This window comes from Corvus moneduloides, chromosome 7 (genome assembly GCF_009650955.1).
Source record: "Corvus moneduloides isolate bCorMon1 chromosome 7, bCorMon1.pri, whole genome shotgun sequence".
NCBI classification, from domain to species: domain Eukaryota; kingdom Metazoa; phylum Chordata; class Aves; order Passeriformes; family Corvidae; genus Corvus; species Corvus moneduloides.
In genome coordinates this window covers 2,596,219-2,619,323 of record NC_045482.1, presented here as the reverse complement: position 1 = coordinate 2,619,323, position 23,105 = coordinate 2,596,219, and the positions used below count along the sequence as shown (strand labels likewise).

Here is a 23,105-nt window from a genome sequence, read left to right as displayed (position 1 = left end):
GATTTGAATTACACTGTTAGTAATATCCCTTTAGCTAATGTCTCACCTTAGAACTTCCTCCAATTCAGATACTAAAGTGTGATTGTCTTTCCAGTGAACAAAGGAATTACAAATAGATCTGGTCAGCCAACTGCTTTCTTTATCTACAACAAAAATGTGAAAAGTGTATTAGTAAAGATCATGTAATTTTGGAACCTGAGAAGTGCTACAATGGCAAATCTATCTGGGATAATGTGCACATACAAAGTTAGGCTCCTACCACAAGCCACAATATGCTGGTTACAAATCTGAGTGTTCTTTTGGGGTGTAACTCTTCCTGGCCTTTCGAGGGAAGTGAGGATGCTGCCTGGCATCCTAGAAATTACTTTGCATGCTGAAATCACTCAGGAACAATTCACTGCTCCTGTGATCTGGACGCTAACAGAGGTCTCCTCCTGCTTTAGGAGCACTTTGCTATCAGTAATGCAGGGTAAGGTGGCCAGGTATTTATTATGGTTTCCTTCCCTTCATTTAGGGTTGCTTTTTACTGCTCACACATAAGCTCTGTCTGCAGCATCATTTATGTCTCCCACAGCCATTTACACTCATCTAGAGGTCCCCATGTGTCCAGTCCTCTCACCAGCCACTTCTCCATGTTTTCCCTACTTGCACATCTCATCTTTCTTCTTATCCACCTCAACTTCCACAATCTCCATGAAACAAGTAGAGGACAGACAGCATTACCCATCTGTCCCTTGTAGCATTTAGCTGCTGTTCCTTTCCCCTGCCTGCTCACAGATCCCCAGTTAGAGGGGGATATCCAGCACTGTCTCTGCTGGAAGGGACAGGGATTTAAAGGAAGAGCTAATTTAAGCTTGTTTTGCAGCCCAGCCCCAGCCCCTGCCTCGACACACCGAGCTGAGTTTGACAGAGCCCACAACCAGAGGCAGATTTTGACATCACCCCCCAAAAAAGCGAATCAAGGTAAAACATTACTGCTCCCCATTTCCACTGAGGCTGCAAACTCATGTTAATTCATTGTCTACTGACAAAACCAAGCTTTTTTACTTTTCCGTTTGAAATGAGGCATTTTACTCGCATTTGTAAAAAGCTGAAAGAAGAATCCATTACGCTGAGCCCTGAACTCAGCATAATGTGTGCAATCTGTATGGTTACTTACTAGCCTGCAGTTTGCCTCTCCTCAGCACCACAGGTTTTCAGCAGAGATATGACTCAATGGAGGAGTCTTACCTTGCTCCAAGCAGTTCAGGGTATGTGGAGAATCTGTAGCCCCATTCTGAACAGTTTTGAATCCATCATCACCCACAAGAGATGCAGAGACATTCTGAGCTGCCAGCACAACACTAAAGGCGGGGGGGGGGAAAGAAAAATGAATTGTGGTTACAGGTTTATGAGAAGAAATAGAACAAATATTCTAATAGGAAACAGCTGGAGTACAGCCTATCATTCTTAAAATGTCTGACAGACAAGACATAGCCCCTATTTTTAATTATTTGTTTGATCATGCACAGGATACAAACACCAGGGGCTTTGATGGGAAGGCCATGGCATCATATTAGCACAAACACGTGTGGCACTCACTAGGTGCACTTGTTCAGAGAGTTATGTACAATCTGCAGGCCACTTAAATTCTGCCAGCAGGTCTCAGAAAACACCCAGGTGACACACCAGCCATGTCATTCACTGCTGCGGGGGAATTTCCTCCTAAAAAAGCCAAGAACGAAGGAGACAAGGCTCCACAGAGAGCAGGGATCCCGAGGGGAAACACATCTGTGGAAGGAAGAAGCAATTACAAAAAACTGTTGCCGTTTCCAATTCTCCTTCTTTCCTCTTTTATGCTGTAATAGCTGGGCTGACAGGGAAGCAAGGAATGTTTTTCAGTCTTAGGAAGGAATAAGCTGATAATCGGGCATATTGTAGCACAGAGGAACTCATTTACAGGACTGCCTGCTCAGGTGTGCAGGTTACTGAAAACTTCACTGTGATTATTAGTCCCTTTTGCTTCTCCTGTATAAAGAGTAGCTCTTCACTGTAGGCATGGGGTCACTGAAATGCACCATCTCTCTCTCACCTGCCTGAAGTTCTGTACATAATACATAAAGAACCTGGCTGGGCTGATGTCAGTGACATGAATAAATACATACTGATCTGTGGGAACAGGCTGCTACTGAGGACAGAGCACTGGGGATCTCTTCTCTCCTAATTTAACATAACGTCTCCATGCAGGTTTCGTAGGCTTGGTGCTTGGCATTTTCATTCTGCAGATGTGCTTGTAAGAGTCTTAGAGGGGAAGAAACTCAGTTATAAGTGACATATTTAGCTGAGCAACGGCAGAGCCAAGGAGGAGGCAGGCACAGGCTGCCAAAAGAGGATGCATGTCACGCGGATCAGAAGGCAGCAAACATGGAAACAAGTGTTGTTGCTGCCCTTTTATTTCAGTCTTGCAGGACTTCTGCAGACTTTGGCTGTGGAGAAAAAGCTCAGCTATGTGCTGTCTTACAGCAACAAACAGGAACATTCGTGAAATAAGTCTGCAAAACAGGTTTTTGTGAGTAATAAAATCGTCTGCTAAACTTTCTATAGGATTCACGACTTGGAAGTTACTGTTTCACAGTGGTGGTGTTTATCACTTGGTTAATACAGATGCCACAACGAGCAAAAGTTCTTTTCTTCTATACCTTCATATTTCTACCACAAAAAAAAATTTCCATGTGCAGCACTTCTTTAGGAGTTCGGTCCTGCCTGAGTAAGAGACGTGGCCAGGCTCGCTAAGATGTGCTTTTGTAAGCATCATTAAAAGTACTATTTGTGCAATCTCTTTGCAATAACTCTTTACTCATGCATTTACAGTGCCAGATGCCAGGCATAAAAGCACTGCACAGTTCTGGTGATGAAATTCTATGTGCCTCTTTGTCGTGCCTATGACAACTTCGCCCAGTTCTGCAGCTGTAGAGCAAAGCAGAGCAGCACAGTAAATATTAATTCTCCCTGGGCACTCAAACAGGGCTGGTTCTCAGGCTGGGTTCTGGGAGCCAGTAAATGCAAACAAATGCAATAATCCTGTGACTGAAACAGCAGCATGAACAAAACGTTTCTGAATGAAATTACAATTCTTGCCACACTGCTACTGACTCCTTTAAGGATAAGGACATTACAACTTACACATGGGTCTCACAATGCAGCATGGAAAATTACCTTGATATTAAATGCACAGGTTTTTAAGTGCCTTGGCAACACACCAGCGATCAAAAGTGAGTCCCTCTAAGCCTGGGTGCAATCAAAGTGGCAAAGTTTCTACAACTTCTTTTGACATCTTTACCCAACTGCTCATGTATGCAAGATAAAAACAAAAAGCAGTCTGAAAATGCTGTTTCTTGGTGTCCTCCATGTGCTGTAACAACTGGACTATCCAGAATATTTTATAGCAGGGTCAGTCACACATCCAGAAGATGACTTGGAACAGAGTCCCTTAATCTTGAGTAATTCAAGTCTTCTGGAGATCAGGGAGAGTTTAGCCCAAGTACAGACCAGGAAAAGGATTTCAAGCCTAAGCCTGTTTTAGAAATTTCTATTGTCCTAGGTGCAAACTGCATCAAATATTTCAGCACAGTTAAATAATGCAGTTAAGCCAGCTGTGCCTTAAATATAATATATATAATAAATATCATATCATATCATATATAATGGTTAACTATAACCATTGAGCAAGTGCATAACTGGCACTTTATTCTCCAAGTCAGACATGTTAAAGCCCATATGTTAGAAAACTAGGCTCCCTCTCCTTTCTGCCCTCTTGGGACCAGTCCTGAAAGATTAAACCAGCAGCAGATTAGGTAGTCAGTTTTAAAAAACAACATTATGGCTCCTCTACAAGTGCCTGAGGTGTTCCAAAGCAACCTGATCTTGGCTCTGAGCTTTTCTGGAAAGAAGCAGCCGGCTGCTTTCTTCACCCAGCCAGGAGGGCTTTTCTTCCACCAAAGGCAGTGGCTGTGACTCACCAGCTTTTTATCTGCACAAGGGTATGACAGTGCCTCTAAGCAGGCTGGGAGAAAACTCAAGGGTTTATATCAAGTTCCCATTAAAAGAATGACACAAGAGTCACTGAAAAACAACACACTGCTCACAGTCCATGGACACCTTTAGAGATGCATTAGTGTGGAGCTGCATCATTCCCCAAACAAATCACACTTTTAAGGTAACACCTTTCCCTCAAGAGGAGAGGTAATGTCCTTAGAGGCCAATACACAAACCAACTTTCGGTGCTTCTCCTGCCATTTTCTCTATTTTACCTGCTTGGATTCTGAAGGAAATCAATTATGTCTTGCAGTTGCATGTTGTCCTGGAACACATCTGGGGCCAGCAAAAGCAGGTGCCACAGGGAGGTGTCATTCTGCACTTGGGAGACGAGCCTCAGAAACGAGACCATTTCGTTGACAAAGGTCTCCTGGTACTGTGGGTTGTGCTGCACCTTAACAAATAAAAACGTATGAAATTACTTAAGAACCAGAAGAAATTGTTTAATAACCACAAGCCTTGCTGCCGGGGGGTCCTTTTTATGTTTTTCAGCTGGCACTGTACTTGCATGCAAATCTGCAAACAATACATTCAAAGGACAGGCAATAACTGAGAGTGTGACTGTGCTTTACCTTCACACCCCAGGTTGTACAATAAATTCTCTGTTCAGACAAGCCCTACGATTCACAATGTCCTGAAGAATCCAAAGACTAGGAATACAAGAAAATTAATATCAATCCTAACCCTGGCAAAGAAGAAAAAAAAAAAAGAAGGCTTCACCTTTAAAGGATTAATTTGCTTTAATTATATTGCTTTCCAAAGACAACTACTGCTTCAATCATGAATTGTTGGATCAGATGCAGGAGTCACTGGATGAAGTTATACAGCTGAGGTAATACACAATTAAATTTATTGCCTTCCCAAGGTTTAAACATTCTTATTTACACCACATCCTCACGCTGCTCTATTGACCTGTCACTGCAGCAGGGCAAACAAAGAGGAGAAGCAAGGCCCAGGTGTGTGAGAACCCTCAGTGGCCACGAGCTGATGGCTGGATGATCCTTGGCCTTCAAGCCACGTACTCAGCTTGGAGGTCTTTGGGCTAACTGCGTGCACAAGAATTAACTCAGCCTCACTGTGCCCTACTTGTACTTGGGAACAGAGATGAGCAACTCCTGCCCACGAGGGGCCATGTGGTAGCTCCCAAACACTGCCTGACGTGTGTGAACTGCTGCAGCAGTTCCCAGGGAAGGAACAACTCCCAGCTGCAGTCCCCAGGGAAGGTCCCAGGCACCCACCTGGGAGAGCTGGCTCCTGAACTCCTGGGCAAACGACTCCAGAAGTGACGAGTGGGTGAAGCAGAAGGTGTGGTGGATATTGGCTGCCATGCTCCCTCCGGTGGCACCGGGATGTGCCAGGTACCGCGACAAGACCTCACACAGCAGGGCCCTGAGATTCCCTGCAGTGGAGTGTTGGGGCTGGTTCTGAAAGAACAACAAAACATTCAGGGCAGCTGTAAAGCAACAGTGTACTTGGGATGGTTTTAAAGGCAGTGATGAGGCTTTTTTTAAGGGAGAGCAGTGACATGTGAAAAGCATTGTGGTTACAAGCACTTACACATAGGCAGAATTCTAACAGCTGAACAGTGTCACTAAATCCTCTCAAACTCCTCATATATTGTACAGAGAAATGTGTGTATAAGTGTTTGTAGGCCTTGACACCAAAACACAGAAAGTGTCCATTACATTGTACCAAATTTCTGTCACAAAGGAATTGATCCTGTAAATATTCGATACCTACATAATAAACACAGTGCCTCTGATGCCACTGCATGACTGTCATGGGCAAATAAATACCTGAATGTCAAAGCCTGTGACACCGTATCTTTAATTTCATAAGAAAGAAAATATACTGCAAGCACCTTAACTCACACAAGTTCTGAACAAAGTATCTTAGGGTATTGTGTGTGACTATATTTTATATTTCATAGTATTATGTCCCAAGGTTTGCCTGGTTTCTGCCTAGAGGATAAAAAACTTTCCACAAAGCTTAAAAATCCACCCACAATCACTATGTTTCCAAAATAAAGCTCATTCACATAATAGGAGAGATCCTAAAGCAATAAAAGCTGTGTGTTGGTACTTGGAGCTTGTAATTCTTTAAGTATGAGGATACATAAATGTTCACACTCAGCTACTATGCAAATACAGACTTACCTTCCCAAAACTGAGGATCCTGTTGAACGTGTTGGTGCTGGAAGTCAAGCTGGATGGTGATGAAATGTTCTGAAGGTTTTTCTCTCCATGTGATACCAAATCCCCAAATGCTGCAATAACAGTTTGAAACACTGTATTTTACTTATGTCTTTTAAAACCTCTTTGCTACATAAAACTCTTGCAGAGGACAGCTACACATGGCTTTGGGTGCACCATTGTTATTAATCTGTTTCCAAAGGTACAGCCAGTGGCATCCTGTAAGTACTTCAGGTTTTTTTCTGATACAATTACATTCTGGATGACACTGTAACTTGTTACATGGGGCCACGACCTATCATTTTTAATTTTTTTTTTTAATAAAACGTAGAACTGAGATCCTTGCTGAGCATCAACATGAGTCAGTAGCTCCCATAACTGTTCATTGATTTACTTTCCCCCCCCACGCCTCTGCACTTGGTCCCTTTTGCATTCAGCCTTTTTCTGTCTGTGCACCACAGAGGGTGCTGGCAGGAATGCTAATTGGAACAGTGAATGGCTGGAGCAGAACAGGCAAATGCAAATCTGTAATCATTCACTTCATCGTGAGCTCCCTGCAGAAAGGACTATCCATCATGATGGCTTGCAGATTGTACCAGCCATTACCATCAATAAATAATAATTGTAATGATTTCATGGTAACTTTCAGTCTGAAAGTTCCTTCAGGAAAGAGAATCACATCAGAGGAGAACATCACCAACAATAAATATCCACTCTGGCACAGAAGACAACTTATTTGCTGGATAACCGTGGATAAAAACACACTTGAAAAGAAATCATAAGCTGTTTATGGAGAATTTGTGGGCAGTAAAAGGGCAATATTCCACAAATAGCCAGGTCTCTAATTAATGTCCAATCAATCTGTGATCTTGCATTGCTCCTGTGAAGCACAACCTTTTAATCCTGGTTCCTTGGCCAAATTCCAAAGTCTTTTCTACAGACAGTTACTTGTACTTGTTCCCAAGAATTTACACTAATGTCGTGGCCATGGCCACGTGCCTCTATGAAACACATGAATCATTTCAGCAGTGCTCTAAGAATTGCAGCTCTGTCCAGAGAGTTTCAAAAGGTCAGCATTCCCAGAGCAACGAGTAACCTACCCAGTGAAGCATTCCTGCTTTCCGGACCCTCCACACTCCATGATGATGGCTGCCTGTCCTTGGCTACACTGGATGAGCTCCTGTGCTTGCTGGGGGAAAGAAGAATGAAAGAGACACCTGTAACAACTCCCAGAATTTCTTATAATTAACTTATGCTTTACTGCCTTAACTCAGAATGTGTCTATGGCTGGATTTCGTGGCAGGTGTGTTGAAATCTGGGTTATGCAAAAGCCTGGTTCCTTCTGGAGGCCTGGCACATATCTTGGGGAAGCAAAAGTACAGAACCATGGCTACAAAGTACATGGCCTTACCAAGAAATCCTTCCAGGCAACAGGACCTGTTCATCCTTCCCAAACATTTCACTACAGGAGAAAAGGGTGGAAGAAGTCGTTGCTGAGCTTGGCTTTTGGACTTTCCTTTTATTAAGGGAAATTTCAAGTAACACCTTGCACACTTTGGTAAATGCCTCTAAGGAACAGAATCAAAGGTGAGAACCTCACCCATTTTCTCTGCTGACCACTGGTTATACACAGTTTTAGGGAAAGTTATAAAACAGCTTAACAAGAGCTTCAGTAAGTCGCACAATGGGAGAGGAGAAAAACAGCCTCGATTAGCTGAGTATTACAAAATAATCTATCCAGGTAGTGAAGGGCCACAGCTCAAACACTTTGTGACAAACTCACCCATGGGGATCCTGCTCCTATTCATCTGGAGCCTTCCCCTTCCCAAGGAATCTTTTCCTGAGGTTTTAGACTCTGCTCTCTCCTGCTAGTTTTGCTGTGGCTACTTAACAGTAGGTGTTTTCCCTTGTAAGGCTGACACTGACCATACAAGGGTAGGTATGGCCACATATCTATAATGATACTTCACACAGACAACTTTGAGCATCAAGAGTGGTCAAGATGCCTGTTAATGACTCACACTCTTGATGTAAAATTTGGCCAAATTCTTTGATTTTCATTTGGCAGGAAAAACCACTTATTTCCTAAACAGCTTTTCAGAAACAAAAAACAGAAAGCAAGAAGGATGTGTAGCTACTGAAACCCATGGAAGACCTCCAGCTTTGGCACTAGAAGCTCCCATTTCTTCATTTCAATACCCCAAATGAACCATTGTTTAACATGCCCAGGGAAAATCAATGACACTGAGGAAAGGAGCTGTGAATCCAGGCATCCAGTCTCCATGTGGTTTTGCCTTCCCTCCTCTCTTCTGCTGCATGACCTTGAATTTGATTAGGATTCACCTTGTGCAACTTCAGTCGCCCACATCCTCAGTCATCCTTCCCACCCATGGAGAGATTCTGACTTGGCCTAGGAAATTACACTCTCTCTGCACTAAGGAGGATCCTTAAGGAGCCACCAACCCCAGGATGCCCCATCCTGCCTGATGTGCTCTCTGGTGAGGCCCATTTTAGCTCTTCAGACTCTCAAGCTCTGGCCAAGAGGGATTTTCAGGCTCTGACACAACCACTATGGAGCAGCCTCTCACCTGAGAGCAAAGACAAGCAACAAGGGCCATTGTGAGATGCCCAGATTTTCAGCTCTCCATGAACCAGCCAGGCCTCAGCATGGCATGTTCCCTGGGGGTGTGTCAGAACTGGGCAGCTGAGACACAGAAACCACCCTGGCTGGCATGCCTCAAAGCAAATGCTACTTGGCTTCAATTGGAACATCAAGAAATTGAAATGCTCCTGCTGAACATTTCCATTTCAGCAAACTGACATTCCAACAAAACGTGCCCAGCCAGCTCCACACTGCAAATCTCTGTGCTTTTGTGGGCAAAAATTGTTTCTCCCTTTTCGTGTGCTTCCCAACACATCTGACGGCCTCCAGAGAGGACACCTGTTCTGGCTGGCACCTGGAGGGCCTGCTCAAAGAGCAGTTGCTCCAGAACTAACATCCAGACTTCCAGCCAAAGCATCCTGAACTGATCCCTCCCAGTGGCAGATCAGCATTCTGGGCTGCTCTGGGGGCAAGTCTTATCACTGACCTGACCCACAGTCATGCAAAAAAAAAGTTCCTTTGCTTTGATCTGGGTGAGCTGAAGAGCTTTCTCGGGGAGCAAAATTCTCTTCAGCAGAAGATTCAAGCCTGAATCAGTGGACACATTCCTGAGAGCTTTCCCTAAGGTGATTATTTCTGAAGTGTCCATGTTGCAGCTGATATTCTCTTTTCTAAGTGTCAGATATCTGTTAGAACAGGTAGTTGAGGTGTATCTGTCATGGACAAACTTGTACGTACATGCAGACATGCATGGATGCTCCCTCCCCCTCAAAACAGGCTTTGTTTTACAGTTCCTAACACCTGGAAATATTCAGATTCCCTTACAGTCTGAGGGATGAGATGTCATTGAGTCTTGGCAGCAGATCTTCTGGTGTGTATGGTGTGCCCTTACACCTGGCATCGGAATCACACAGCACTGTTTGTAGGAATGGGAAGAAGCCTGCGCTGGGAAGGTTTCGGGGTGCAAGATAACCTGGAGGAAGAAAGAGAGAGAAAATGCCATTATGATGATGAGGACACGCACTTTTTGGCCATATGTTTCTGTCAGGATGTGCTATTTTCCCTTCCTAAACGACAGGACAGATTCTCAGTTTCACTGAGGCTCCTTTCACTGACTCTACCCAGGCAGTGTCATCTGCCAAATCCCACTATAAGCACCTCCACAACACTGACAAAGCCATCACAGGCTATTTAATCATAGAATTATAGAATGGTTTGGCTTGGAAGAAACCTTGAAGGTTGTCCAGTTCCAACGTGCCTGCCACGGGCAGGGACACCTTCCACTAGACCCAGTTGTTCAGGGTCCCAGTTAATAGGAAGAAGAGCCAAGCTATTTGTTCATAGGATACCTGTCAGTCCTGAAGCAACTGCAGATTTCCCCCCTCCACTCCACGATCCAAGAACAGGCAAGAAATGACAAAAAAAAAAAAAAAACCCCTTAGATTAAGATATCCTAATTCTGTCTTTAAAAAGTGAAGTGAAATAAAAGCAGGCACATGGCCAGAGTAACCTGAAGCACCCATGAGAATGTGTTCTCCAACACTTGTTGGACTAGCTTCTATGCAACACCACAATCTCTATTTCCAAGCCAGGCTGTTAAAACAGGGCTTTGTCTCAGCTTTTACCACAGGAAGGGGCAGAGGATCCAGGACCAACAAACATCCTTTGCCTTTTGTGCAGAGCTGCCCTGGGAAGGCAGAGGAGGAATCCATCACCACCGCCCAGCTCAGAGCAGCTCCAGCACCATCTGCCTGGTGACCTGGGATGCTGGCAGCCAGTGCTGAGGGATGAGCTCTGTGTCCCTGTCTCCCGTTTCTCCAGACACAGAGTGGACCTGAGCAATGAGACACTCGAGTGTTTTATGTGCCACTTGCCCCGTGCTGCTCGCTGCCAGCCCGCAGAGTTCACGGCTGCTCTTCCTCTTGGAGACAAACGCTCCCATAAATCTTCAAACTCTTTTGCTGGATCACAGCAACATATTATTTAAAATAATCATTTGGAAAATTACCTGGCAAAGGACATTGCTATTATTTCTGCTATGGAAAGGAGCCAGATTTGCTAAAGGCCTGCAGGCAGGCTTGTGGTAATTGATCACCTTGCTCTTTTAGTCTTCAAAGATGCCCTGTGACTCTCACCCAGGCACAGCTTTATCTCTTACCCCTTCACCAAGGACACGGTGCTACATTTGTACAACAGTTATTCATTAGAGCAGTGCTCAAACCCCAGATGCTCCCAGAGGCCTTGGCAGGAGTAGATGGAGTCCATGGCTGTTGGTCTCCTGGATGGAGACTGGATTTTCCTGAGCTTTCCTCAGCACATGAACACAAGAGCTCATGGTTTAGCACAGGAGCTCCCACTGAGCAAGACAGCAAGTGGCACAGAGGCCTCTGAGACCTGCAGAGGTACAGGTACCCACTCTGATGGTGGTGTGATTCTCTTCTACACCTCAGTGGAGAGTTAGGTGTACAAGAGAAAATTAGAGGACACGGATGCTGCCAGAGGAGAAGGCTACCTGCCATGGGAAGCTCCCCCAACACTCCCCGCATCCCTCAAGTCACCTCAGGAGTTACACCCTTCCCTCCCTCATTCCCTCAGGAGTTACACAGCTGGCTGAACCAGCTCCTGGTAACTACAGAGCACCAAGGGCAGTAAAACAGCTCTCTTATCCCTACAGGCAGAACTTCTGGTGTTGGGGCCACAGGACCAAGCATCCACCACTCTAAACGTGTTGCAGGGTAATTTACCTGCTAGCCATGAGGGAAACTTTAGAGCAGGACACTTTAATCTGGAAGCACCCTTGTGTGAATATCCCTGCCATGTCTGTGGTGTTTGCCCTTTGGGATCACCAATTACAACCCTGCACACACGGACATTTTCCTCGCATCTTCCTTCTGATCTCCCACATCCTCATTCCCATGCAGGGCATTGACCTGCACACCAATTCAAAAATGCACACTACAGACCTCACTGGATTGGTGTCCCTACCAGAATGAAGCGTCAAAGACGTGGGAAGCCATGAGACCTGGGATGGAGGGCATAGCCACAATGATGTGTAGGAGCTGGGAGGGAAACAGCTCCACCCTTCACTGCCCTCCACATCTACCAACGACCACCAGGGCCAGGAGATAAGCTCATGTCTCTTAGTAGACCAGGAGAAGCTAAAGCTGTGTAACTCCTCAGGGAAAGGCTGAACAGGGAACACAAAGATGGGTCTGGGGAGTACTGGTCTTCTCCAGAGACAGTTTACAGAGGTGATTAACCAAAGAGATCCTGATGAATCCAGAGCAGAGGAAGACTCTTCCTTGAGGTACAAACAGCAATAACAAATGTTAGAATTGGACTCAAAGGTGGCACACTTTGAACTAAGTGGGCAATTAAACAATCAGCTGCTCTTCACAAGCGAGGTGTTCAGCGTAAGAGCACAGTGATGGTATCGGCTCTTTCTTTTCTTTTGAAACAGCAGCCTCAAATATAAAGAGCCAGGAACTTGTGACCTGAAGTTTGGAAGTGCTGCCACTTGTGGTGGTGGCACAATGCCTGTGAAGAACTCGTTGGCCCATGAGGTTGAGGCACTCAGCGAGGCTCTGCCAGCTCGCAGCAGATGCTGAGCAGTTTGCTGGTGGCTGGATGCAGCCATGGGGCCTGATCCATCCCTGAGTCACTGCAGGCATGAGCCAGTGTTACCCCACGATGCTCCTGGCACAGGGGCAGTGGCAGTGCCAGGGAGGACTCTTCTGGAAGAGGCCTGGGCTCTGACAGCAGTTAGAGAATTAAGGAAGCTTTTTGAGAAAGACCATGACACAGAAAATTCCAAAATGTCTGGGCCAGATTTCCACGTGGTGTGAGTTAGACCCATGCTGGTTCTCAGCCCTACATCCTGCAAAGGAAGGAATTTACTGATGCCAAGGCGAGTCATGAGATCAATGCTCTCCCTGCTCCATCCTCCCTCCCTCCATCCCCTTGCTCGTGGTGAGGAGACGTGACCCCACAGAGCCACACGGGCGGTCCTGCCCACACCAACAAATTCCCTGCTGGCCCTGGAACCACTGCCTGGATGGCCAGGGAGGAAGCAGCTTCAGGAGACCTCCGTAACTACCTGTCCCTGCCCTGGCTGAGGTTTATCCAGCACGCCAGTGACATCAGTACACAGTGTAAGCACCAGCTAGGAAATGTGACAGAAGGAGAGTTGTACCTGCTCTGCAAATTTTAAAGGACAGCCCTCCCATGGCAATAGTTTCCCAATCTGAAGTGTAACACCCCCACTGGAGACTTTTGCAGTATTTCTACTGTTGGGAATCCCTTAGTCTTCCACAGGCAGCTTCTTCTCCCACTCAAATCTATGGCAATGCCATATCCCAGCCCCAAATTTATGATTCCACATCCCACAACAGAACAGATCCACAACACATGACAACTTTTTTTCAATCTCCCCACTGCCTTTAGCTTTAAACCTCTTAATTTGCTAAAACTACAATTTCCCTTGGGGGATTTTACTACGGAGCCTGTGAGTCAAGGGGGAGAGATCACTGCACCCACTGCTGCCACATGTCTGAGCTGAGAGGTCACCCTCTCACACTTCTGGTCAAATTGACACCTCTGCAATCAAAATCCAAGCCCAGATCTGTATCCTGTTAGTAAAGACTGACTTTGGGTCTGCCAGCAGCAGAATCTCAAGCCCAGAGGCTTTTACTGTGCCTTCTCACAGAGAGCTTTGATTTCCTATCCCTACTAAAAGCAGGGCTCCAAAACTGAAGGAAAGACAGGCATCCCAAAGGGCAGAGGAGGCCAAAGGCTTGGTGCTGCATGGGCTGGTTCTCCCTGTTCAGTAGCATCTAACCAGGCCAGCCACATCTCCAAGAGCTGGAAAGAAACAAGGCATGCAGAGCAGTAATAATAAACATAAGATACCAATTAATGCTCGCATGCCACTGGAAGTTCTGGCATTTCCCCATCTGCTCTCATCCAGAATAAAAACAAAGAAAATTAATTTATCCTATTTTTCTGAATGTTGTAAATTCCAGCACACTTCCCTTCAACATGAGCAAAACCATTTTGTTTTCTTCAGGTAAAGGTGCTTGGTATAATAACAATGAGAAATGTCAGGGTGGTTCTAAATGTCATACAAGAGGGATGAAAATTACTATTTCACTATGGTCTGTAAGATTAATTGAAATTGACCCAAATGTTTAAACCTAAATAGACCATGTTTCATGTTGCCACATTGATTTTGCTGCTTCCATTGCACTGAGGTTTCTGGCATTTGCATTATAGCTGAGCCCAGCCATTTATCTGATCCAGCCAGGAATCCAGCAGATCAGAGGCACAGCACCATGAACACAGCAGCCCCCAGCCGAGTTTTTCTGGTTTCTATCCACCCCTAGCTTAGGGTCATATCACCACCACTCTCCTTGGGCATGAAAAAATTCTCTTGCCTTCAGAATTCACACACTCTGGCATTTCATATGCTCTAAGTCCTTCCAAATTCCTCCCACAGTTCATAAAAAATCCATACAAACCTCAGCTCTCCTACTAGAGAATTAGAGGCATTAATGAGCAAATGGCTTCATCAGGAAGTATTGTGTTTAATTGAAAATGCATTCAATCTTTGCCAAATCATATGAGGGGACATCATAGCTGGGACTTTTCAGCTAGGGAAAAGATGGGCAAAATGTGGTTTGATAAAGAAATAAATAAAGTCAGGAATCAGTGATTAAAAGGGTGAGAAAATGATCACCCCTCACAACACGGGCACAGCAGAACACAGCGAGATCAGGAGGTAAATGGCAAACAGGACCGAAAATACCTTTTTGCAACAAATATCAAAATGTTGTGAAACTTACTGCCATGGGATAGAGACACTGATTTCAAAAGAATTAGACAAATTCACAAAAACGGATTTGTCAGTGGCTACTAAATATGATTACTTGGATTAAACCCCTTCAGCTTCTGGCTGAAGAAACCTTAAACCTTCCAGGACTTTCGTAGCGGAGGGAACACTCTGTGCTCTGTGTTCCTACACACTCTCTTCAAATCATCCTTGAGCAGCGGGGGTCTAACCCACAGCAGCAAAAGACCCCAAACTGTTTATCAGCTGTGATCCATATTTATCTCAAGAGTCACCAAAACTTCTGGTGAGAATATTTCCTGCTCTGGTGACCTCCTCCCAACTTTCCATGGCAAATGTCTGGCTGTGTTTGTGTACACACAACCTTCTCGCCTCCATTCTAGTCTTCCTCATTGTCACACAGCACCACTTTAAACTTTATTCCTCTGCTTTTTCAACAGTCAAAAAGACAAAAGTGCCTGTTTCATGACATGACAAAGATCCTGTTTCCCTCCAACCACATGCAACTGCTCGTTTCCAGCTTTGTTCACACCTATTTATCAGCAACAACTTCAGCTGCCTGGGTTTTTTTTGTGGAAAGCTTTATGCTAACGCTGGGACTTTGAACCTCTCTCCAAAAATTAAACCAAATCATCAAATCTATGGGATGAGATTCATTTTTAAGCAGGGTACTTTTTACACGTGAATACCCAGCTGGCTTATGCCTTACCTATTAAAAGAGAATATTTAATTGCCATGGCACTTCTATTGCTGTGACATTTCAGTGCAATTTTTTTTTTCTAATATCTAATCTGGCCCCTCCCCTGGCACAATCTAAGGATGTTTCATCTTTTCACTTGAGACATTGCAGAACAGACTGATCCCCACCTCACAACAGCCTCCTTTTCCATCTCCTGTTTTTTGAAATGAAAGCTCAGCAGGACCCCAGATAACTCCACTCAACCCTCCCCCAGGACACACATGGTGCCTAGGTAAGATTCAAAACTCCGCATTTTTTTATCTTTACAGCAACAGGATCCTTTTTTTCTCATGATGTCCTCAGCTGCCTGCCTACGACAGTGCAATCAAAGCAGCAGACAACTTACAGCCAGGCTCCTCCCTCCCTCGGTGGCCTCCACGGAGGAAACATTTCATTTCATTGCCTAATTCTTCCCCCAAGCACTTCAGGCTCTGCAATAAGACCAGCCCAGAGCAGACAGCATCTACTTCCACGCTTATTAAGACTGGGCAAGCTGGTTTTGCTCGCCCACAGACCTTCCACTTCCACCTCCTTATTTAATAAATTAAAAATCAGCACTTGGATCTGATTGCAACAGGTTCACGGACTGATCAGGGAGAACATAAAGAGCAGAGAGCATAAAAATCACAAAGGAGCCAAAGAGCAGCAGGTGTAAAGGGAGGAGAAAGAATCCCCAAACCAAAGACAAGAACAAAGGAGGGGAGGTGGAACCTGGAACCCTTCAAAGAGGTATTGCAAACTCAGTCAAGGTGGGGAAATGACAGCTGCTGTCTGCACCACGGGGCAGAGCTGAGGAGGTTGGCAGTGCTAGGAAGGGATGCTCCACTGCCTGAAGCACAAACACACCAGGAGAAAGCAGGAACTGCAAACAAGCCCTTTTCCTACAGGGCTTTTTAAAAGCAATATTTAATGCAGACAAGGCTAACCTGGTCTTGTAACGCAGCCAGCTTGCTCTTGTCTGTATGAGCAGCAGGGGACTACACAAACAGGACCTAAGAAGAGAGTCAGGACACTGCCCAGCAAGAAGCTGGAACCTAAAAGCTTAAATCCATATCTAGACTCTTGAAAAAATACCTGCACAGAAACTGTGTTTACCCAACCACCATCTTTCAATGCTGAGTGCCTCCAGAGCCCAGGTTTAGATTCTTTAAACAAAAGTGACCTCTTTTCCAGAAACACAGGCACCAACAACTAATAATTTCAGTCTAAGCCAAACTGCTCAGCACCTTTGGAAAAATACTTCTGCCCTTTTAGATCCCAGCACCTGGATTGAGATGTTTCAGGAAGTCAATTAGAATTAAGTGACCGCCCCAAGGCCCTGCTTGAATGGGGAAGGAAAAAACACAGCGGTAAGTCAGGAGTTCCCATCTCCAACTCTGAACATCCTTCAGTCACACCCCAGAAGGCGGAAGAGTCTGTGGAAAGAAAAGGAAGTGTGGAGATTTATGACAAGGGAGGCGTTACAAACATCACAGTTCTCTCTTTAGGCAACTGGTCTCCAAGCTAAGGGGAAGACAAGAAACTGTATGGCTGGGCACTGCTTCTACATGCAAGGAGATCAATGTGTATGACTGTTCCAGCAAATGTGGGGTTAATTAATACAATCCATACCCCCTTCAGCTTTATTTTAATGGAACAGAGGGTTATATGGCAGTCTGCTCCCTGGCACAACAGCATGAAACAAAACAAAGGTCATGCCAAAGCCAGAGACCTGATGAGGCATTTTGCTAATCACTGCAGATGAGCACAGACAAAAATCTGATGTGTAGAGAAAGGAGGACAATGAAGCAATGTAAAGGAACACAAGCAGTGGGGCTGCTCCACCACAGGCAAGTGGTGAAGGAGAGCCTGAAGTCTGATGTGTGCTTGTCTGTGTGCAGAATAGGCTGAACCCTGGGGGTGGATTATGACTTGCATAAATACCCATGACATCCAAATGAATGGAGTGGCCTGTGCAGCTGAGCCATCATCCCAACTCCCTGTAATTAGCATGGGAACCTATTAATTTTTCCACATTACTGGGAAAAGAGATGAGTATAGGTCCCTCCAACTATGAGGCAAATTCCTATAAAGTACAGCATATTTTCAGAGTTTTCTCACCTCCAGGTGAGATACCTTCTAAGGCATCAGAGATCTCTGTTCAGGGGCTCATACGGATTTTTCCAGCCAATTGTGGAGCTGTTCAAATCCTAGCTACCCATCACAGTAAGACTGAATGAGATGTAGCTCAGAGAGAGCTCCTATCCTGGGCCTTCCTTCTCCCAGGAGCACTGGAGCCAAGAATGAGAGCAGGGTATCTGTTCCTACGTAGTGTTGTGCCACACAGCTCTGGCTCTAAGCTAGACCCAAATAGCTGTGCTGCTACTGGCCAGCAGCCTACTGCCCAATTCTGATGATATTCCCCCAGAATATTGGCTGCAAAGAGCAGCCTCGTGGAGGACTCTGCTGCTGAGTCTCTGACAGACATCTCTGAGTGGATGCAATGCCCCCTTGCAGGCATCTCCACAACGCTGGGGAAATCTGGGTGGAAATTCTGGGCAGAGCTGAAGGGTAGAAAGTGCTCCACTGCGAATCCACCAGATTCCCTGGCAGAATGTGGTGGATTTAAGACCAGACCCGAGAGCACAGCTTCTGTCCATGAAGAAGAACTGTCTGTGAATGAGGCGTGGGTTGCACAGCCCAGCTGTCCCTGGGAGTGCCACAGGAGTACACCCGGGGTCTAACAGAGTGAGGTTTGTCCCACACCTTCTCCACAGCCCAGCTGAGCAGGGCTTCTGAGCGAGTGGAGGACTGACCACACCCAGCAGAGCTACGACCGGGAATACTGATGAGGTCGAACTGACAGCAGGGGAGAGGAGGCCAGCAAGAGAGGAAGAAAGCGGGCGGGGAGGGTGTGACAGGGTGTGACAGGGCTCGTTAAAGCAAGGAGCGTAATTGGGCTCCTCTGCAGACTGAGTGGGCTGAGCCCTGAGGGACAGATTGTATCTCGTACACAATTCCCATACCTTGCTAAAACCTGTAGGATAGAAAGGGACTTCTGTCCCTACTGTAGAAAAAGGTGATATAGGCACAAAAGTCTGGATGATACCATCAAACCCAGGGGCTTTCACCTGCAGGCTTCTAGTCCAGAGCTTCCTGTTCCACACATACACATCCCAATGCCTCCTAGTAAAGACCAAGGCTGAAATAAAAAGGTCAGAAGTCACAACTGCAATGTGAATGGTAAATTGTGCGGGGATTTTGTTTGTAAGACTCTGGGATCATCACAGAAACTGGATATGCAGTGAAATCTCTTTTTCATTTCTCCTGACAACAATCTCTGCTGACCTGGAAACGCATCATCAAACAGAATCCCTGAATAAAGAAGAGATACGGGGTTTTTTTACCTCTTAGATACAAGATGCTTTAGTTGTGAAGAAAATTATTTATCAGATTTCAGCTCCCTGTTTTCCTCAGTTCTTGGTTCTCCTATGAGCATCTCTTGAGTGGTGACATTTATTTGGCATGTCATTTCCCTCTGAAGCTCAGCCTGGCACAAGCTCCCTTTGCATTAAGTGCTACACAATGTAATTCAGCACAAGCAACTTGCTCCTGCAGGAAACCCTTGCCATTTGTTCACTCTTGACTGATATTTGCCAGGTAATTTCTCCACATAATCCTCCATCTACTGAATGTGTATTAGCTGCCCTTCAGAAAAAATTACTGTCTCGAATTGGAGCTGTTTTAATTGGAAAAAAAAAAAAGGATTTCATGATATTTCTGTGGCCCTGAATACAAGAGATAAGCTTATGGAGTGGGATTTTCTGTGGGGTTATCTCTAAGGCTCCAAACCTCAGCATCTGCGTAGCTTATTCCATCTCTGTGCCATTGATTCTGTGCTTCCTGACTTTTGTCTACCTGCAATAATCTCTTGACAGCAGAACTGGAAACAGCTTCTTGTCACTACTTAACGATTCTGTCTTAAGGCAGGCACTGGAACTCAGCATAAGGTGAATTTTATGAATAAAATGAATAAAATTCCCTCCTGTAACAGTCTTCCTAGATGTGTCCACCCCTGCTTGCTTTTCTGTCAAAAAGGAAAGTTCCCAAGTGATTTATCTTTTGCTTGTCAAGCAAAAAGTTTGATACATTTTTTCCAGTTGTCACCAAAGAAAAAAAAAAAAGGAAAAGAGTAATTGTCAAGCAACTGTTCTTATTTAACTAGAACAGCAGCAGAGACTGGGTGTAAGATGCTCTGGTTAACAGCCTTCTCTATCCCCTCGGGATTCTTAGATGGTCTCTGAACATCTGTATCACAAGAATACACCAAACCCATTATTTTCCAGCAAAAAAGCCTCTCTTGCAATAGAGAGTTCCTATCATCCACTTCTAAGAGAGACAGATGCCTACTCCCATACTTACTGAGAATTGTACTAAAATAAAATTAATCTGCAGAAGGAAAGGGAACTCATCCAAAGATACTGCCCCATCTTCCCCTTTCCTGCAAAGCACAAGTGATGGAGCTACTTGCAGTTCCTAAGATTATTCCTGTTAATTCATTAAGGCAGAGATGTGATCATCCAGAGGAAAAATGCTCCAAATAAATACAGATTCAAACTACTAACTGTGACAAATAAAAGAATAAATATTTCCCCATCCAGATGGCTCTCCTGACATCCAACTTATGTGATTTATGGGGCACAGGAAGTACAACTGCTGGGGCAACGTGGGAGGTTTGCCATTTCCACACTTGGCAAAATCCAGGGTTTTCACAAAGTACGTGTCCTGTCTTGCCTGCTCCAACTGGTTCAAGGGAATTTGGGAGAACCTGGAATATACAACATGCCTAAAGAGGTCTTTTGCTGATGGCAGATGGGCTTGGGGCTAAAAAATGATCCCAACACATCAAGAATGTCCTTTTCCATTACAGAATTCCTACAATACTTTCAGGAAGTACTTGCTCTGGCTCTCCATCCCTGCCTACAGAAGGAGGCACACAAAGCTTCACTGGGATTAGGCTGTAAACTCTCTGTAACATGGGCTATCCTAACTGCATGTCTGATATTGGCCACTGTGTGCTCCTTTCTCACACCTCACAGAGGATCGAAGAGTTTCTAATCAGAGAATCACACCTGTCACTCACCAGGGTGAACATTCCCGGTGGTCAGATGCAGATCCCTCCCAACCACGTCTGACACATGGGATATAAACACTGGGAGCCAGCTGCTTGTCTCCTCTGCTGCCAGACACTGTCTCCTCTCCTCCTGCCTCAGTCTCCCTGCCCCAAACACAAAACCCCAGCATTGCCCATGCCAGGTCCATGACAGCCTGATGTGGGTCATCCATGGCAGTGCCTCTGCTATCAGCCAGGTGTTGAAAATCTTCAAGGTCCCTTCTAAGCCAAACCATTCTACGGCTCTATGATTTGATTCAACTCAAAACTACCACTGTGAAAGGTAAAAAAGCTCCCACCTGGATAAACGCCTTGCTCTGCTTTACTCTGTAACTTCATGAACAAAAGTGCCCAGGGCTGGGACATGCTTCTGATGGCGGCAAGGACTCACTAATCAGCAGAAGTGCTGTAGCGCACATCCAAGTGCATCCCTGCTCTGAGATGGGCACTTCCTGACCCAAGGAGCAAGGCCTGCAAGCAAGAACCAGCTTGTGCAAACTCTTCACCCATTTGACCCCCAACAGCTACTGACCAACCCAAAGAGCTGCTACTTTTATTACAAGGGCTCACCTACACCATCAGGTCACAGGAGCCAAGCAAGTTACTGCTCTTCAGCTGAGCCTTAGCAGCAAGATCCTTTAATGTGCACATTTTGCCTGTGGCATTCACGTTGACCAGTGTCATGTTTCTACCTCACCTCCATAATCACACTTGCAGCCTCTGCCCTCACTCATTTTACTGAGTAAGATCTCCCCCAGCTACCCTCTTCTCCCTCCATTTATCCTGGAAATTTATATTGCTGTCTACACAGCAGTGTCCGAATAAATCTCGATGAGACAGTTCTTTAAAGTTGTTTTCTAATTATAAAGCTAATTTGAAAAAAAAAAATCATGAGCAAAAACAACCTCAGAGGAACACACACATTTTATTTACAGCATGATGCATCCCAGGAAATCTCCACTGGAAACTACATGGAGCCAAATTTGTAAAAGTAACAAAACACATCAAATGAACACATCAGTCACTGAAATGAGAACTAAACCCCACAGACATAAAACCAAACCAGTTACTTACAGTTTTGCTGTGGTTCTGGAGGGAATTTGAGACGGATAATGGCCAAGATTATGAAAACAACCACAGGCCAGGAAATTAAAACAAACGACCATACCTATAAAACAGCAATGAAAATATATCGGTTACGTTTGTCACACTGATGTGTCCCAGAGCCTGTCTGGAATGTACAAGCGGTGCCCTAAATGAGTTATAAGGTGCATTGTAAATCACACCTGTCTTGGTATGCATACAATTAAAATCCAAGCTTTATCTATTCAGGAAGAAAAACTACCGAAGATTTTAAGAGCAAATAACAAGGCTGGAAACAGCACAAGGTTTCAGTCTGGCTGATAATTATGGGGGACAGTGTTTACCCAGCTTTAAGACACTGCTATGTCACAGTAAAGGCACGCTGAGAAGCACCAACCGAAAGATTGAGCAGCTGCAGTGTGAAAGGTTGGTTTCACTTTCAGTGAGATTATGGGTTAATATAACTTTGTTTGAATTACACCCCAAAATTAAAGTGTTTGACAAGCCTACAGCATTTTTTCCCCCAAAATTTCGCTGTTCTTCACAAACAGTTGGGCCTCATGGTAGAGCTGGAAGGAAGGATTTTCCCAGTGGTCATTTACAAGATGGTAAAGGAAGGGGTTTATGGAGTTGTGCAGCCAGCCTACAGAAGGCACACAGGAACACCCATCATCAAGATAAGATCCCTTATAAGAACTTCTGACCCCAGCAGCCCAAATCCCTGTCACCTTTCCATTTCCAGACTGTAGCAGTCCATACAGGTGAGCTGAGATGAATCCCAGAATGGTTTTGGTTAAAGGGACCTTAAAGCTGATTCAGTTCCACCCCCCTGCCATGGGCAGGGACCCCTTCCACTAGCCCAGGCTGCTCCAAGCCCCGTCCAACCTGGCCTTGGACACTTCCAGGGATGGGGCAGCCACAGCTTCTCTGGGCACCCTGTGCCAGGGCCTCCCCACTCTCACAGAGAAAGATTTTTTCCTAATATCTAATCTAAGATGGAAGAGAAATGATGTAGAATTGGTCTAGCATGTTGAAAAACACATGAACATGTAGAGAACTCTTTTCTCTGACACGAGGATTGCCCCTTTCAGTGGACAAGAAATAAAAAAACACAGTCTGCTAATCATCTAGTATGGTAAACCAATCTAGGGAGGAGGCCCAAAATCTTAAAACACAAACCTTGGAGTTTTGTGAGCTAGGAAATCGCAATTATTCAAATAATCCCCTGCTTTTGCATTAGCTGGCTAGCTTGCTCCCATGCCTACTAGATTAAGAGTTTTCCATCCATCAGTAGTTAAGCTCAAACTACTCTGTGCTACAAAATTGTTGTTCTATCTTAGTGCCAATTTTTGTAACTGCAAAGATGTCTTTCTTCAAAATAATCCCATTTTTCATTGTTGTGTTGCTATTTTTTTCAG

General features: G+C 45.1%; 1 protein-coding gene across 2 annotated transcripts in view; it reads right to left on the bottom strand.

Annotated features, from left to right (window-relative positions):
* The window catches only part of ABCA12 (ATP binding cassette subfamily A member 12), a 104,327-nt gene that overhangs the window by 54,321 nt on the left and 26,901 nt on the right, over nt 1-23,105 (bottom strand). For both annotated transcript variants that reach the window (XM_032114071.1, XM_032114070.1), the window contains exons 2-9: nt 21,679-21,772; nt 9,694-9,841; nt 7,367-7,455; nt 6,231-6,340; nt 5,313-5,498; nt 4,290-4,468; nt 1,231-1,343; nt 47-143 (exon numbers count right to left, since the gene is read on the bottom strand). In XM_032114071.1, coding sequence (XP_031969962.1) covers nt 47-143; nt 1,231-1,343; nt 4,290-4,468; nt 5,313-5,402 — 479 coding nt within the window. In that variant the 5' untranslated portion in view covers nt 5,403-5,498; nt 6,231-6,340; nt 7,367-7,455; nt 9,694-9,841; nt 21,679-21,772. The remainder of the gene's footprint in view (nt 1-46; nt 144-1,230; nt 1,344-4,289; nt 4,469-5,312; nt 5,499-6,230; nt 6,341-7,366; nt 7,456-9,693; nt 9,842-21,678; nt 21,773-23,105) is intronic.